The following is a 17705-nucleotide window of genomic DNA, read 5'->3' as shown; positions in this document are numbered from 1 at the left end:
AATGGTGTTACTATATGTAATATTTATTCAATGTGTTTTATCATGTGCCTCTATTTAAATAAAACTAAAACTAACTTTTGTGATCTGTTCATTCAGGAAGATAATGTAAAAATACAGACAATTATTAGTAAGCATAAAAGGTACTGATGAAGAAAGCAAAAGATATTGGAAATGAATTGATTCCACTGTATTTACCATGTCTCTTATTTGTATCTTGTTTAGTGTGCAGTAGAGGCTAATCTATGTTAGTTCTTTAGTTTATTCCATCTCTAATAAATATGCAGTTTGCATTTTGTTTGAGAACAATTGATTTTAATTTTTGAACTGAAATATACTAATTACCATCTCATGAAGTAAAAATATCCCTTACAGAATATATATAACAAATGGTCTTAGACAAAAAATTTAATAAAATTGAAATAGGCTTGGTGATGTAAAAAAAAAATGTAGCTATGAAGAGTTGATTCTCCTGTATTTCTAACCCTGATGCATAATTATTATTAAATGCCAGGTATTATAAGGGTAATTTTACATATATTGCATGTATTTTACATGTATTGAATATATATACAGAATATATACAACAGAATATATATAACAAATATATATGTAACAATACATAATGTATATAACAAATGGTCATAGACAAACAATTTAGTAAAGTTGAAATAGGCTTGGTGATGTTAAAAAAAAAAATGTAGCTATGAAGAACTGATTCTCCTGTATTTCTAAGCCTGATGCAGAATTATTATTAAATGCCAGGCATTGTAAGGGTAATTTTATATATATTGCATATATTTTACATATATTGCATTTACTTATGTCACACAACATGTGGAGCAGAAATGCAAATGAGAATTTATGGGTAAAGAAACTAACGTTCACAGAAGTCAGAATGACTTGTCCAAGTGTACTGGGATTCAAGCTCATTTATTTTTCCACTGGTTCTTGGCATCTTTTCCCAGCTACTTAAAAATAGGCTGAAAATGGTACTCCCTTACAATGTGATAAAGTTTTATTTTATTTTATTTTTATTTTTTCTTGAGATGGAGTCTCGCTCTATAGCCCAGGCTGGAGTGCAGTGGCGCCATCTTGTTTCACTGCAATGCTGACTGGCAGGTTCAAGCGATCTCGTGTCTCAGTCTCTAGCAGCTGGAAATACAGGTACGCGCCACCACGCCATGCTAATTTTTGTAGTTTTAGTAAAGACAGGGTTTAGCTATGTAGGCCAGGCTGGTCTTGAACTCTTGACCCCAGGTGATCCACCCACCTCGGCCTCCCAAAGTGCTGGGATTTCAAGCGTGAGCCACCGTGCCTGGCCATGTTAAAGTTTTAAGTCAGTACTTACTGAGGGAAAACTGACCAGGCTCGAATTAGGTTTTAAAAACAATATATCACAAGAACACAGAGCTTTCCAACCCTCTAGTTCCTTGCAGACTATCTACAGAATAGAAAGAAGAAACTAGTGTTTTCTTATATGTGACAGAAAAAGACCATTTTCTGCAATGTTTATGTTAATCTGAACAAATGCCAGTAACCACGGAGCTTATACTTTGTTCAGAATGGCTTATTTAAAACAACGCTAAGAAATTAATCCAAAAATATGTAATAAAGGATATAAGAATATGACAAATGGAATGAAACAGGAGTACACAGATGAAACAGGGTTTTAGCCAAGTGAATGAAATAGAAAATCTTTATTGAGCTAGAAGCATTTGAAATGGAATTGAAGTGGAACTGGAAATACACTTATTCTATTGACAGACATGGGGACCACAGAAACAGAAAGTAATTTGGGAGTCATCATTCTAAGTTAGATTTCAGTCATTTTGAATTACTGCCATTTTGTTTAGAAATAGACACACGCAGGCATCCTGATGCCCACGAGAATGATAAGGACCAGACATAGATATTTATTTGGTATTCATACATGTAGAGGTGATATTTGGAGTTATAGGATGAATTATACATAAAGAAAGAGAGCTGAGGAGGAAACACAGAGAATTAAGATGATACAGGGTCTTGGAAGGGGATGGTAGAATGTCAGTAAGGGAACATGTAAACAACATCACATTCTCCAAGATGGTTTGAGAATTTGAAAACTAAAGTAAGACATGAGATTTGATCAACATAAAATCTCTCAACTGAAAAGAGCAGCTTTAGTGAAGCATAAGCCAAAAATAGAAGAGATTGAGCAATGAGGGAGGAAGTTGAAAGTGGAAAAAAAAATACGGATGGTTGACTGTTCTAGATTTTCTCAATAGAAAGAGCCAGATTTGAAAAAAGAGAAAAAACACCAGTATACAAAATAAAATGTGACATTACAGGAACATTTAAAAGTGAAGTTTCTTGAATTTTAGGTACATAGAAGTTCAGGAGAATTTTAATATTTAAAAAATAGATTAAAAGCCTTTGTTTTTTAATTTTGAAAAATAAATCTCAGTTGGCATATGGGGTTTCATTATAAGAAAAGTAATGATTACTTCTGCCTTAGAATTGAAAAAAAATTTCTTTTATAATTAGATTATTAAAATATTTGCCAAACTAATAATTATTCGCCAAACTAATTTTTAGTTTATATTTTAAATAAAATATGTTATTTGCCAAACTAATTTTTATCTCATTGGTCTCCCCATTTGTTAGCATTGATGTCATGAAATGCTTGTGCAAGGTTTTGTTCTTATTTCTCAGACACTGTAGACCTTACTCTCCTTTTCTGAGTAATCCAAACTTTTCTGTAAGAAGCCAGACACTAAAGAGTACAAACTGTAGATGTGGTTCTTTGGGGAGTAATTGCAAGGGTGGGATGCCTTTTGTTCCTTTTGTTTTCTAAAATTGTGTTTTGGTCATTTCTACAACCATTCTATACATGGACATACAGTATGCTTCTGGCTCCCTCAAACTCCTGAGATCTTATCAATTGTAGAGTTATTTACTGAACAGTTCATAATTAGAGTGAAATAATTGTAGATTTGTAAAGGAAGTTTAAAATCGCATGGCCCATGGTTTCATTTTTATAGGCAAAGAAAAAAAACTCTAAAATGGATGTCTTCTTCAGTTATAAATGATAAAATGTAATAAGAGGATTTCAAACACCTAAACCCATCAGTTAATTCTAGCTAAGTCTGGTCATTATTCAGTACTTTACACGAGTTTAAGCTGCCATTGTTTATAGTGTCTTATCAGTATTCTTTACTGTTCATGGTCATGCCCAGAGTGAGTGTCCATAATACCTTGCATTTGAATTATGGTATTACAGGTAGTAAATTAAATTTTCCACTGAATTAATTCTATCAAAATTACTTTATTCAATGAAATGAGAATTGGGAAAAGTCAGCAATTTTTCAAACTTAAAAAGTAAATTAGAGAAAATATCTTAAGTTAGGAAAGCAATTTGCTTTGTTTCTAGCAAAAATAAAAATAATTCTGTTTAAAATTTAGAGAATATCTTGATGATTTCACTATGTTTCATGGGTATACGTATTTTAAGACAAGTGGTCATAGATAGAAATATTTTTTAAAATTTTATTGTTTAGTTATAATGTATTCTAATGAATAACTCTTTACTGAAGTAAGGGAATTGGTCCTAAGGTTACTGCACTCATTTTCTGCATAAGTCAAGTGGTGTCATGACCCTGATAAATAGCCCTCTTTGGATTTGTGCAGAACACCATCTGCTTAAACATATGCAGCAACCTAAAAGGACTGCATGTGAAAGAATGAGGTACTTTTAAAATTTCACTTCATAAGTAAATCTAGATTTTTTAAAAAGCTCACACAAGTTATTACTGATTTGTTGTTTAAAATAGTTTATCTTTCAAAGATATTAATTCTCTTTCAATGAACCTACAAAATTAATACAATCCCAGTAAAAATTATAGCATTTTTAAAATTTGGAATTGCAAGTTGGTTTAAATGGATATGTGAATCAAGACTAGCAAAACTATCTTGAAGAACAACAAACTTGGAGAACTTATTCTATCAGTTAGAAAACAACTATAGCAAAGATTTAGAGATTAATAAAGTCTGGTATTGGTGAAAGGATAGAGAAGGTGAAAAATGGAATAAAATAAGAACAGAAACAGGCCTATTTGAATCCTGCCATTTGAGATGTCACAACCATGGCACTGCTATTAGTGAGAAAAGAATGACATTTTCAATTACTGGTGCTATTTTCTAAACATAGTGTAAAAAATACTAACTGAAAAGTGTATGGAGTCCTAACTCAGGTATATTGTATGTCTAAAGGTAAAATGTGAAATGATAAAGATTTACTGGAAAATTTAGAGGGCCTTAGTGACCTCAGGATAGGCAAATATTTTAAAAATAAGATAAAAAAGAGACAAATTAAAATATTGAACTACATTAGGATCAGGCACTTCTGTTCACCAGGGAAAACATTTTTTTGTTGTTTTTGTTTCTTAAGACAAAGTTTTGCTCTTGTTGCCCATCCAGGAATGCAGTGGCTCACTGCAATCTCCACTTCCCAGGTTCAAGTGATTCTCCTGCCTCAGCCTCCTGAGTAGCTGGGATTATAGGCACCCACCACCATGCTTAGCTAATTTTTGTATTTTTAGTAGAGACAGGGTTTCACCATGTTGTCCAGGCTGGTCTCGAACTCCTAACCTCAGGTCATCCACCCGCCTCGGCATCCCCAGAGACAACATTTTGCTGGTTAAAAGAATCCACAAAATAAGAAAAGAAGTTATATGTAAAATTATATTTCATATGCAAATATTTTATTATATATATAATTTTCATTATATCATAAAGGTTTATCTATACTCATAATAAATTGTATATACATAATTTATATGTATAGCCCAGGTTGTGTATGTAGAACATGTTGTATAAAAGAACACATCTACATATCAGTAAGGAAAAGAAAGACAACCTAATAGAAAATGACTAAAATGCTTAAATAAGGACTGTAAAAATAGACAAAGTCATTATAAAATGATAAAGGGATTGATATAAAAATAGACAAATAAGGTCATTGTAAAATGATAAGGGGGTTAATTAATCAAGGGAATATAGCAATTATAAACATGTATGCGCCCAACATTGGAAAACCCTGATATATAGTGTGAATAGTATTTGACCTAGAGAGAAAGATCCTAACAAAATTGTAGCTGGGAACCTCAAAACCCATCTTTCAGCATTGGACAAGACATCCAGGCAGAAAACCAACAGAGAAACATAAGTCATAAAATATACTATAGACCAAATGGACCTAATAAACATTTAAAGAACATTTCATCCATGTTTTTAAGAATACATTTTCTTCTCCTCAGCACATGAAACATTCTCAAGGATAGATCATATGTCAGGCCACAAAATAATTCTTGAAAAATTCCAAAAAATTGTAATCATGTCAAGCATATTTTCTGACAACAGAAAACAATAAACTAAAAGTCAATAACAAGAGGAACTTTGGAAGCTATAGAAACGCATAGAAATTAAAAAATATATATGCTCCTGAATGACCATTAAGTCAATGAAATTAAGAAGGAAAATTAAAAATGTCTTGAAACAAATGATAATGGAAACACAACATACCCAAACCTATGGGATTCTGCAAAATTAGTACTAAGTGGGACATTACAGCAATAGACATCTACACGAAAATAGCAGAAAAACTTTAAGTAAATAACCTTACAATGCATCTTAAAGAACTGAAAGAGCCAAAGCAAACCCAACCCAAAATTTTCTTCTTAGTAGAAGAAAATAAATAACAAAGATTGAGTGGAAATAAATAAAATTTAGACTTAGAAAACCTAAAGATAAAGAAGTGATTTTTTTCACAAGATAAAAAAATGATAAATCTTTAGCCAGACTAAAAGACACATGATTGACATAAGTAAAATTACAGGTGAGAAAGGAGACATAAGAACTGATATCACAAAAATTCAAAAAACCATGGCTGGTCACAGTGACTCATGCCTGGGAGGCCCTGGGAGGTCACTTTGGGAGACCAAGGTGGGCAGATCACTTAAGGTCAGGAATTCGAGACCAACTTGGCCAGTATGGTGAAACCCCCTCTCTACAAAAATAGAAAAATTAGCTGGGGATGGTGGTGCGTGCTCTTAGTCCCAGCTACTCGGGAGGCTGAGAGGCAGGAGGATCACCCGAACCCAGGAGGTGAAGGTTGCAGTAAGCCGAGATCACACCACTGCACTCCAGCCAGCCAACAGAGCAAGGCTTAATCTCAAAAAAGAAAAGTCATTAGGGAATATTAAGAGAAACTATATGCAAAATGGGAAACTAGATAAATTCCTAGACACATACAACCTACCTAGGCTGAACTATAAAGAAATCCAAAACCAAAATAAATAATGGGATAGAAGCAGTAATACAAAATCTCCCATTAAAGAAAACTCCAAGACCTGATGGGGTGACTTACGAATTCTGCCAAACATCAAAGAGGAACTAATACCAATTCTACCCAAACTCTTCAAAAATATTGAGGAAGTGGGAAAACTCCCAAACTCATTCTATAAAGTCAATGTTACCTTAACATTAAAACCAGACAAAGACACAACTAAAAAAGGAAAACTACAGGACTACAGGCCAATATCTCTGATGAATGCAGAATGTAAAAATCTTCAACAAAGCATGAGCAAACTGAGCTCAACAACACATTGAAAATATCATTCACCTTGATCAAGTAAAATTTATCCCAGGGATTCAAGAATGGTTTAACACATGCAAATAAATAAATGTGATACATCATATCAACAGAATGTAAGCAAAATGAAATGTATAATCATTTCAATTTATGCTGAAAATACTTTCGATAAAATGCATCAATTCATGATAACAACTGTCAAAAAACTGGGTATACAAGTAACATAGATACTTCAAGACAATTAGAGCCATATATGACACATTTACAGCTAGTATCATACTGAACCAGGAAAAATGGAAAGTCTTTCCTCTAAGATCTGGAACAAGACAAGGATGTCTACTTTCACCACTGGTATTAACATAGTACTGGACGTCCTAGCCAGGGTAATTAAGAAAGATGAAGAAATAAAACGCATCCAAAGTGGAAAGGAAGGAATCAAATAATCCTTCTTATGATGATAGACCTTATATTTAGAAAATGCTAAAGACTCCACCAAAAAACTATTAGAACAAAGAAATATATTCAGTAATGTTTCAGGATACAAAATCAGCATACAATAATCAGTAACATTTCTACATGTCAACAGGAAACAATTTGAAAAATAGACTGATAAAGTAATCCCATTTATAAAAGCTCAAATAAGTTGAAATACCTAGGAATGAACTTAAGCAAAGAAGTAAATGATCTCTACAATGAAAATGATAAAACATTGATGAAAACTTGAAGATGACACAAAAATTAAAAGGTATTTTATTTTGTGGATTAAAAGAATAAATATTGTTAAAATGTCCATACTACCCAAAGAAATCTACAGATTCAATGCAATTCTTATCAAAATACCAATGACATTCTTCACAGAAATAGAAAAAGAAGTCATAAAATGTATATGGAAACACAAAAGACCCAGAAGAGCCAGCTTTCCTAACTTCAAATTATACTACAGAGGTATAATAAACAAAAAGCATGTTACTGGCATAAAAACAGACACACAGACCAAGTGAAACAGAATAGAGAACCCAGACACAAACCCAGGCATTTACAGTAGAGTTATTTTTAACACAGCTGCCAAGAATATACATTGGAGATAGGGAAGTCTCATCAATAAATGGTACTGGGAAATCTGGACATCCATATGCAGAAGAATGATCGTAGACCCCTATCTCTTGCCATATACAAAGAACAAATAAAAACAGAATAATGACTTAAATCGAAGACCAAATCTATGAAAGTACTAGAAGAAAACATGGGGGAAACACCTCAAATCATTGATCTGGGCACACATTTCTTGAGTAATACCCCTCAAGCACAAACAAAGCAAACACAGACAAATAGGGTCACACCAAGCTGAAAAACTTCTGACACTAAAGGAAACAATTAACACAGTGAAGAGACAACCCACAGAATAGGAGGATATGTTTACAAAGTACTCATCTGACAAGGAACTAATAACCAGTATATATGAGCAACTCAAACAACTCAACAGAAAACAAAACAAAACAAATAATCCAATCAAAAACGAGCAAATGATCTGAATAGACATTTCTCTCAAAAGACAACATACAAATAGCCACAAGTATACAAAAGATGCTCAGTATCATCAGAGAAATGCAGATCAAAACTCTAAGATATCATCTCATCCCAGTTAAAACGGATTTTATCCAAAAGACAGGCAATAATGAATCCAGATGAAGATGTGAAGAAATGAAAACCATTATACACTTGTGGATTAGTGGAAATGTAAATTAATACAGTCACTATGGAGGACAGCATGAAAGTTCCTCAAAAAACTAAAAATAGAAACTACCATATGATCCAGTGATTCCTCTGCTTGGTATATGTACAAAAGGGATTGAAGAGACATTTGCACCCCCATGTTTATTACAGCAATATTCAGAATAGCTAAGACATGAAATTGACCTAAGTGTCCATCCGTGGATGATGAACGGATGAAAATTTGGTACAAGCACAGTGGAAAATCATTCGTGGAAACATTGATGGAACCGGAGAAAATTGTTAAGAGAAATAAGTCAGTTGCGGAAAGAAAAATATTGTGTGTTTTCATTCATATGTGGGAGCTACAACAACAACAACTTAAACTCATGGAGAAAAGAACAATTGTTACCAGAGGCTAGCAAAGGTAACAAGGAAGGGGGAATGGGGGAGTAAGTAGGAACAGTTAATGGGTATAAAAACACAGTTTGATAGAATGAATAGGATTCCATATTCGGTGTCACAATAGATTGACAATAGCCAAAAATAATTTATCACATATTTAAAAATAACTAAAAGAGTAGAATTGGAATGTGTTGCTAGCACAAAGAATTGATAAAGGTTTGAAGTGATAGATACCACAATTACTCTGATTTGATCACTACATATTGTATGCCCGTAGATTGACAATAGCCAAAAATAATTTATCACATATTTAAAAATAACTAAAAGAGTAGAATTGGAATGTGTTGCTAGCACAAAGAATTGATAAAGGTTTGAAGTGATAGATACCACAATTACTCTGATTTGATCACTACATATTGTATGCCCGTATCAAAATATCCCATAGCCAACAAGTATAAACTCATTTATGTAAAGTACAAAAACAGGAAAAACTAATCTATGGTGCTATGAAGTCAGGATAATGCTTAGCATGAGATTAAATAGGGACAGGAAAGGAGATGTAAATAATAAAGTTCTTTTTCTTGATTTGAGGATTAAAAATTGGCATGCTTAGCTTGTCAATATTTATTAAACTGTACACTGATAATAGCTAAGCCCTTTTGAATATTATACTTCTGTGAGAGTAAAAATGTGAAAACAATTAGCAAAAATAGAAAAATATGTAAAAAAGATATCTATTTTGGCATATATTTTAAAAGCAAAAACTTTCAAGTAAAAACTTTTCAAATAAAAGTAGTATCTTTAAAATTTAAGGTGTAAATGACACCATGGAACAAAATTATATGATAAAGCAAAGACAAATGAGTCTATAAAACAGTATGAGACCTTCCATGCTTCCCTATATGCATAGAAAAAGAATAGAAATTATTCAACACTAAAAAAGAATCAGTCCTTGAAATACAAAACATGAATGGTCTTAATACAACATTTTTGAAGATGTCAGATACAGAAGGGTATAGACATCGTACGAATCCACTTATACGAAGTTCCAAAATAAGCAAAAACTATCTGTGGTGAAAAATAGTAGTTGCCTGGGTGGGGGAGGTTAATGTGAGTTGACTGGATAAGGAAATGAGAGAACTTCCAGAGAGTGGTGGTAAGGTTCTGAATTGTGATACGGTTTTGCGTTTCACATATAAAAACATTTGTCAAAACTCTTCAACTGAAACATTTGGTGCATTTCATTCTGTGGCTTTACTTAAATGAAAACACATTTTAGACTCTATGTAATGATATGCAAGCTGAATTATGTGGGGGTTATGTGTTGATTTTTTGAAATTCAAGAAAATATAATGGATTCAAGTATGAATAAACATATGACAAAATATCCCAAAATGTTAATTGTGGAACCCACCTGGTTGGTATATGGTTGTTTGTTGTAAAGTCTTTCAGCACTTTTGTATGTGTTAGAAAAAGTATGCAGTAGACAGGACTTAAGGTTAAAAATAATAGTAAAGGGAATGTCCTGAACTCTTAAGACTGTTTATTTTTTGATTGCTGTGTTTAACGCACACATGTACATGTATACAAACCTACACATAACACACAAATGTGTGTATATATGCTTGTGTAGGATTTCCTGTGCTTGCTGAATTTTTTGCATTGATCATATTCTACTTTCAAAATTAGATCCATAACTATGTAAAGACAAACAAAACAAAATGGAAATACTAAAACATCGAAATTTCCCTTTTACAGGACAAAATAATTTTCTAAAAAATCGATCTACATATTTTCTTGAAAATTATGTTCTGCTTAAGTAAATAGAACTACACAGAGACCTCCAAATTCTAAAATGTAATTAACTTTTGATCAAATTTTAGAATAGTATATTTAGAATCTGTAATACTGTATTTTATAGCACATGTAATATTTTCTATACAAAAAATCATGAAGCCTATTGTAGTCACATCTTACATTTGTAGAAGTTGCCATAATTTTGTTGTTTTTAACTCAGTTCAATTGAGTTTTTAGCTCAGATTATTTTTGAAGCCTTTCTTTTATTTAATATAAACAAAACCAGTGGGGTAAATCAAAACGGAATACATTTGCACAACTGTCCATTCATCTATATGTTTATCATCTGTAAATCATGGCAGTGATTCTTTTCAGTGAAGCTCCCATTTTGAGGTTTAATTTTGAATAAACTGTTGTCAAAGTCACTTTGCTCTATGTTATATTTAAGGATACATAGTTTTAAGGTCAGAGAGCAGGCACTGCAGTGTCCAATGCTGCATAATCAAACTCTACCCTACTTCAAAAAAAAGCCCTCAGGTAAAGCCCTCAAGCTTGACTGTGGCACTTGTTGAATATGACATGATGTAGATGCTTGATACTCACAGGTATGCAGCTTTTCCTTCTTCGAGTTCTTTACTTTTGCCACTGGAGCCACTTTTCTTTCCACACATTCTCCTAGTGATGCACATCAGCAACCCACATTGCCGAATAAAGAAGCAGCTGACGTCTGTTACCACAAGAATTAGAAGAAGTGCAGCAACTCCCAGGCCAATGACCGCTCCAAGACCAAGACCGTTAAAAAGCGTGTCTTAAAAAGCAAAAAAATAAAAATAAAAATAAAGTATTAAACCCCTAAATTAGAAAATATTAGATGATTATTTTTAAAATAAATCTTATCCAATAATTCAAGAGACAGAATAAAGTCATAGTAACTGGCAGAATTCAATTTCATGATTGTTGACACCTATTCCCTTGTTTCAAATATTTTAAGCAATTGATATGTTAATTATGTGACTATCTTTTTCAAACTTTTTTTTTTATTAACAAAGGAAAAGTGTCTAAGTACTTCTTTTTTAAATACAGTTCTTGAATCCCTGTGGGAAAGATAATGAATATTATCATATCCCTAAATGTACTTTATCAGAAAATGACACCCATTAATAGATCATCACAATGTTAAAAGAAAATTATAGTCAAAACTTCTGCAAAAAGTGTTAAATAGATCTTCTGTATGAGATTATGTTAGTTTTAAAAGTTAAACTTGTAAATGGATGGTTCTGAGCGCTTTGCTTTACCAGAGAATGTATTTAAATATACCTTTCTATGAATATTGTAGGAATCATCATTTTGCAAGAAATGGATTACCTGTATTTCTCCAGTTAATATTTTAACAAATATGTTAGATTAGAGGCAGCTTTTCATAGCTATGGTATTTATGACCCTTTGTTAGTTCCTATCATGAGAAGGTAGGAGAAGATGGAAACCACTTTTCTCTGGTATATGGTTGCAGGAAATCCCAAAAGACATAAAGAAAGTAACCGGGAAAGAGGCGAATGGGAGGAAGGTGAAGTATTCTGACTGATAAAATTGAAATGTCAAGTGCAGCAAGTAGTAATGAAGATGAATCAAGTGTTACGTGTTTGTAGTAGAATCTGTGGGTAGACTCCACAGCTATAACAATATGGATCAGAAAATAAGGACAATGAAAAGAAATAAATTAAACTGATGATAATGTATTATCTAGAAGAAAAAGAAACATAATTTATAGGCATTCAAAATGATTCTTAACACATATGTTAAAAATTAGCTTGCATAACGGTTTAGTCTTTTTTTTGTGTGTGTGTGTGAAATGAAGTCTCGCTCTGTCTCCCAGGCTGGAGTGCGGTGGCGCGACCTCGGCTAACTGCAAGCTCCGCCTCCCAGGTTCACGCCATTCTCCTGCCTCAGTCTTCCTAGTAGCCGGACTACAGGTGCTGACACCACGCCCGGCTAATTTTTTGTTTTTTTAGTAGAGACGGGGTTTCACCCAGGATGGTCTCGATCTCCTGATCTCGTGATCCGCCCGCCTCGGCCTCCCAAAGTGCTGGGATTACAGGCGTGAGCCACCGTGCCCGGCCGAGTTTAGTCTTTTTAATGACAAAATACATTTATTACTCAGCATAGTAACTGCATGTTCAAATATGTAACTGATGTGAAACACAGGCGACAGATACAGGTATAGATGTAAATTTGAGTTGTGAGAAAACCACTCCTGAAAAAATATGTATATAAAACAAAGTTTTCCTATGTGATATTTTTAAACTTAGGTTTAATATTTTAATAATGACTTGAAGAAATAGTGATCCAAAGGAATCAGAACAACTGCTAACATACAAAAGCAACCACTAGCAGGTCGACTTTGAGTATGTCAGACTTGACTGAATACTAGTTCTGTAGGATGACTGAGTGTCAAGTCTACATTACTTTATTATTTTTCCAAAAATAGGTTTAAGTTTTTTTTTTTTTTTTTATCATTCTAAAAGCAAGCAGCTCAGTTTTGAAAAAAAATATCATTCAATTTGTGACATAGTGGTCTGGCACTTCACCCCGGCAACTTTGTGGTTCACATTTGCAAATATACTTCTACAATGTCATCATGATATGGCAAATGAGAATTGCTTAGGGACCGAATTAACAAATTTAGAACGTTCATGTCCAAGGAAGTATAATTTTTATTGAAGTTATTTTGCTTCTCATGAAGAAAAACTAGTAATAAACACAAGGTAGTGTGAAAAAAATAATGTATTTATGTCAATTTCAATATCTCCTTTCTATACCAAATTTTAACATGCTACTTAGATAGTGACAGTTTAGTAAAATTGCTTAGCTAGTATCCAGGAATATTTCTGGTTTCAACAGAACTATTATCTTTGCACATGAAACTGCTTGAGGAATGACTAGAGAAAGAATCGTATTTTTTCAGCCATGGGGATTTAATTTTTTAATTTTATTTTGCAAAATCTCAATAAACAAGTGTAGAATGAGATTCCAAAGATTAGATATCAGTTTTTCAAAGGTATATCTCTATGCATGATTTAGAAAAGAACTATTTCCTCATGCTACAAAAATAATATATCAAGCAAACTAGGATTTCCATTTGCAGTTAAAAAAATCGTGATATGTATTTTCTTCCATTATCCATTTCCTAATATAAATGATTCACTTCTGAATCTATCATTACAATACAGTGAAGTCAACTTACCTATGAAAAATATTTGATTGTATGAAAATACAATATTTTCTTCAATATTCAAATGTATTCATTTTAGATATGTTGCACATTACTCAACAACTAAAGCTCAGGAAAAAAAAATTGGAAAAAAATATATAATTGTGGTTTCGCCCTGGTGTACACATTCACTTGATGATCCTATTGGTTTGAACTGATCACTCTTCTGCTACTTCATTTACGTTCTTCACACATGCAGACATAGTTCTAGGCAATAAATCCTATAGATCAATGACAATATATCTGATTTATTAAACAAATTCCCATTTACCTTTCCTATGTATGAAGAGTCTTGCTTTGTTCTTAAAAACACTGCATCAGGTGTAAGAAATGTCTGGTTTCATCACTTACCATCATTAACTTTTGGGGTAAGCCATTTAATATCTCTAAGACTGAAACGCCTCTTTATTAAAATGGAAACAGTTATAATAAAAATAACAACCAAAAATAGGTTACAGGTAGGTTGAGAAGATTGCTGTGAATGTGGTAATGTACTTAACCTCCAGCACTTACTGCCCAAAGTTAAAATTTAACAAGTATTGTTTATAATTATTATTTTAATATTACAAAATTCTAGAGAAATGATATTTAAATTAAAAATTATCTAATGTTAAACATTAAACTATTCTGTAAACATATCTTTTCAGCAGTAATCTAAAGTAGAAAAGTATCTCATATTAAGTAATGATTATTCTCTTGAGGCTACAGTAACTATTTTTTTTAATAATTCAGGTTTGGCTAGTTAGCTTTTAAATGACAAATACTTCATTCTGTGACCTTTTTAGCATTAAACTAGTATAATGATGTGCTACACTTTTAACTTTAGAAAAGCTTTCAGAAAAATTATATATGTAAAACATCTTCATTTTTTTGGCTTAAACAAAAGAGATTTATTTCCTAACAGTTATGGCGGTTTAGAGTATGAGGTCAAGGTACCAGCATGATTGGACTCTGGTGAGGGCTCCTTTCCTGGCTTTGCAGACGGCTTCCTTTTCACTGTGTGATGACTTGTGGGACAGACTCAGAGAGATCTCTCTCTTTTCCTTTTCTAATCAAGTCATTGATCCCATCAGATTAAGATCCTACTCTTTTTTAACTATAACTGCCTCCTAGGAGCCCTATCTTCTTATGGTGAAGAACTGCAAAAATATTAATAGCTAGTACTTTTTTCTATATATAGAAAGTTAAACTTTATAAGCTTATTACAATTTTTGTAGGTTACTCGAAGTTATTTTTATGAAAAAATAAGTATCTTTGTGTCATTGCAGAGGATGGAAGTGAACTTCAAATAGGTTTATGTTGAAAATAGAATAAGATCTAGTATTTAATAGCACAACAGGGTGACTACAGTCAATAATAATTATGCATTTAAAAATAACTACAAGAGTATAATTGGATTATTTATCACACAAAAGATAAATGCTTGAGGTGATGGATACACCATTTACCCTGATGTGATTATTACATACTGTTTGCCTGTATCAAAAGTTCTCAAGTACCCCAGTAATATACAAATGTACTATTCTCTGAAAAAAAAAAAATTAAAAATAGGTTTATAAGTTTTGTCTTTTGAAAGTTACGTTATGTATATGTATATACATATTATATATATTAAATTTCACCTTGAGGATGTATTTAAATGCTTATACTTTCTTATATCTCATGAGATTAGGCTGTTATAACTCTAAAAGTTAAATATTCTAATTATTTTCTGTCACCAATTTACTCTGGCATAAAAAGTCCACTGTTTGTACTCTGGATATTTCACAGATAAAACCATAAGCACATATGAAATGACATCATTAAGATTTAGGAACTACTAATGATGTATTTTCACAATAACATCCAGAAAGTTCATTTTTATTAGTTAATTGTGGTTTTATTATTTAGCAAATCAAACCTGAGCATAAGTAATAATTTAAATAATTGTAAATCCATTTTTTATTTTTAAGATCATTAGGATACTTCCACTTATGACTTGTGGTGTAATTTTTATGGTAACTTTATAAGGTAGGAAAACAATATTATCAGTTCTAATTTAGATACAAGAAAACTGAGATCCAGAGAGGTCATTGGCCTAAGTCACATACTAACCCCTAAAATTAGAACTGTACAAGCGAATCACTAATTGACTCCAAGTTGTATTTTCTTTTTGCTTTTTTTCTTTTTTTGAGACGGAGTCTTGCTCTGTCCCCCAGGCTGGAGTGCAGTGGCGCGATCTCAGCTCACTGCAAGTCCCGCCTCCCGGGTTCACGCCATTCTCCTTCCTCAGCCTCCCGAGTAGCTGGGACTACAGGCGCCCACCACCACGCCCGGCTAATTTTTTGTATTTTTATTGGAGACGGGGTTTCATCGTGTTAGCCAGGATGGTCTCGATCTGCTGACCTCGTGATCCACCCGCCTCAGCCCCCCAAAGTGCTGGGATTACAGGCGTGAGCCACTGTGCCCGGCCTCCAGGTTGTATATTTTTTATACTTGTGTTAGAGTCAACATCTTTTCTTGGATATTCACCTTCGAATAATGAAAAGATATGGATAAAATACAGTACAGCAAATACATTAAAATATGTATTATTCTTATAGAAAAATGTCAATATCCATATATCTTTACTATTAGCGGAGGTACAAGTATTTAACTATTTAAATGAAATACGTCAATATAAATTATTTATCTAACTTATATTCCTGCTTTAAGCTTCATCTTTAGTGATCATTTTATATTGCTGTTATGAAAAATGAGCTTCATATCATAATTGCATAAGAATAAATAATTTAGAAAACAAAAAGTTAAAAGTATATTTGGTTTATATTTTACTATTAAAAGCAACTGTGAGAATCAGTTTCCCTCTGAGCTGCATTTTCTCTAACCCTATGACATTTGGAAATTGACTTACTAAATCTGTTTCCCCATATCTTCATGTAATTGCATTCAAATTTTCAGCCAAACATAAAATCAAAGTATTAAAATACGAGAAACCAAGCTTCATTCAAATGTCTTATATACAGCAGTCCCTCCTTAATCAGTTTTGCATTCTGTAGTTTCGGTTATCTATGGTCAACTGTGGTCCAAAAATATCAAATGGAAAATTCCAGAAGTATACAATTCATAAAGTTTGAATTCCAGGCCATTCTGAGTAGTGCAATGAAGTATCTTGCTATTCCTCTCTGTTGTGACAGGGACACGGATTATTCCTTTATCCAGCACATCTGTGTTATCTACACCACCCACCTCTTGGTTACTTATGAGCTGTTTCAGCCCTTCTATTGTCACAATCTCAAAGCGTTCATGTTCAATAAGCCTTATTTTACTTAATAATGGCCCTTTAGCAAGATTAGCAATGCTGGCAAATTGTTGTAATTGTTCTATTTTAATAACAGATATTATTGTTAACTTACTGAGCCTAACTTATAAAGTTTATCATAGGTATGTATGCAGAGGAAAATCTGTGTATGTAGGGTTAAGTACTATCAGAGGTTTCAGGCATCCACTGAGAGTTTTGAAATGTATCTCTGGCTAAAGCAGGGATTACCGTATGTGTCTTTTCATGTTTTTGTTGTATAAATTAAATCCCAACTGGAATATTAAATTATTTGTCCATTAAATGTATTATATTTGATAATACCAGCTTTTCCGACACCACTATTAGATTCGTAAAACTAGCCATGCTTTTTGACGCCTTATATAGTTCAATGTTTTATTTAACCTTTTTTCTATGTACATGTATAATCTTCTCCAGGTAGATTGAAAATTAATTTCAGGACATGGAAAGCTGCAATAAAGACATGGAGAAAAAATTCAAAGAGTCCTAAGATGGTGATTGGTTGCTGTTTCCAGAATACTGGTAGCTATTTTCGTAAGAGATAATGTGGATGCAGAAGGCAAGTAGGTTAAGCATAT

The 17705-nt window shown here is 32.7% G+C and overlaps 1 protein-coding gene across 2 annotated transcripts in view; it reads right to left on the bottom strand.

Annotated features, from left to right (window-relative positions):
* NCAM2 (neural cell adhesion molecule 2) overlaps positions 1-17705 on the bottom strand; it is a 572054-nt gene that overhangs the window by 21967 nt on the left and 532382 nt on the right. For both annotated transcript variants that reach the window (XM_033232201.1, XM_033232204.1), the window contains one exon: positions 11144-11348. In XM_033232201.1, coding sequence (XP_033088092.1) covers positions 11144-11348 — 205 coding nt within the window. The remainder of the gene's footprint in view (positions 1-11143; positions 11349-17705) is intronic.

This window comes from Trachypithecus francoisi, unplaced genomic scaffold (genome assembly GCF_009764315.1).
Source record: "Trachypithecus francoisi isolate TF-2019V2 unplaced genomic scaffold, Tfra_2.0 Lachesis_group14, whole genome shotgun sequence".
Classification (NCBI taxonomy): Eukaryota; Metazoa; Chordata; class Mammalia; order Primates; family Cercopithecidae; genus Trachypithecus; species Trachypithecus francoisi.
This window is presented reverse-complemented; position numbering and strand designations above follow the sequence as displayed.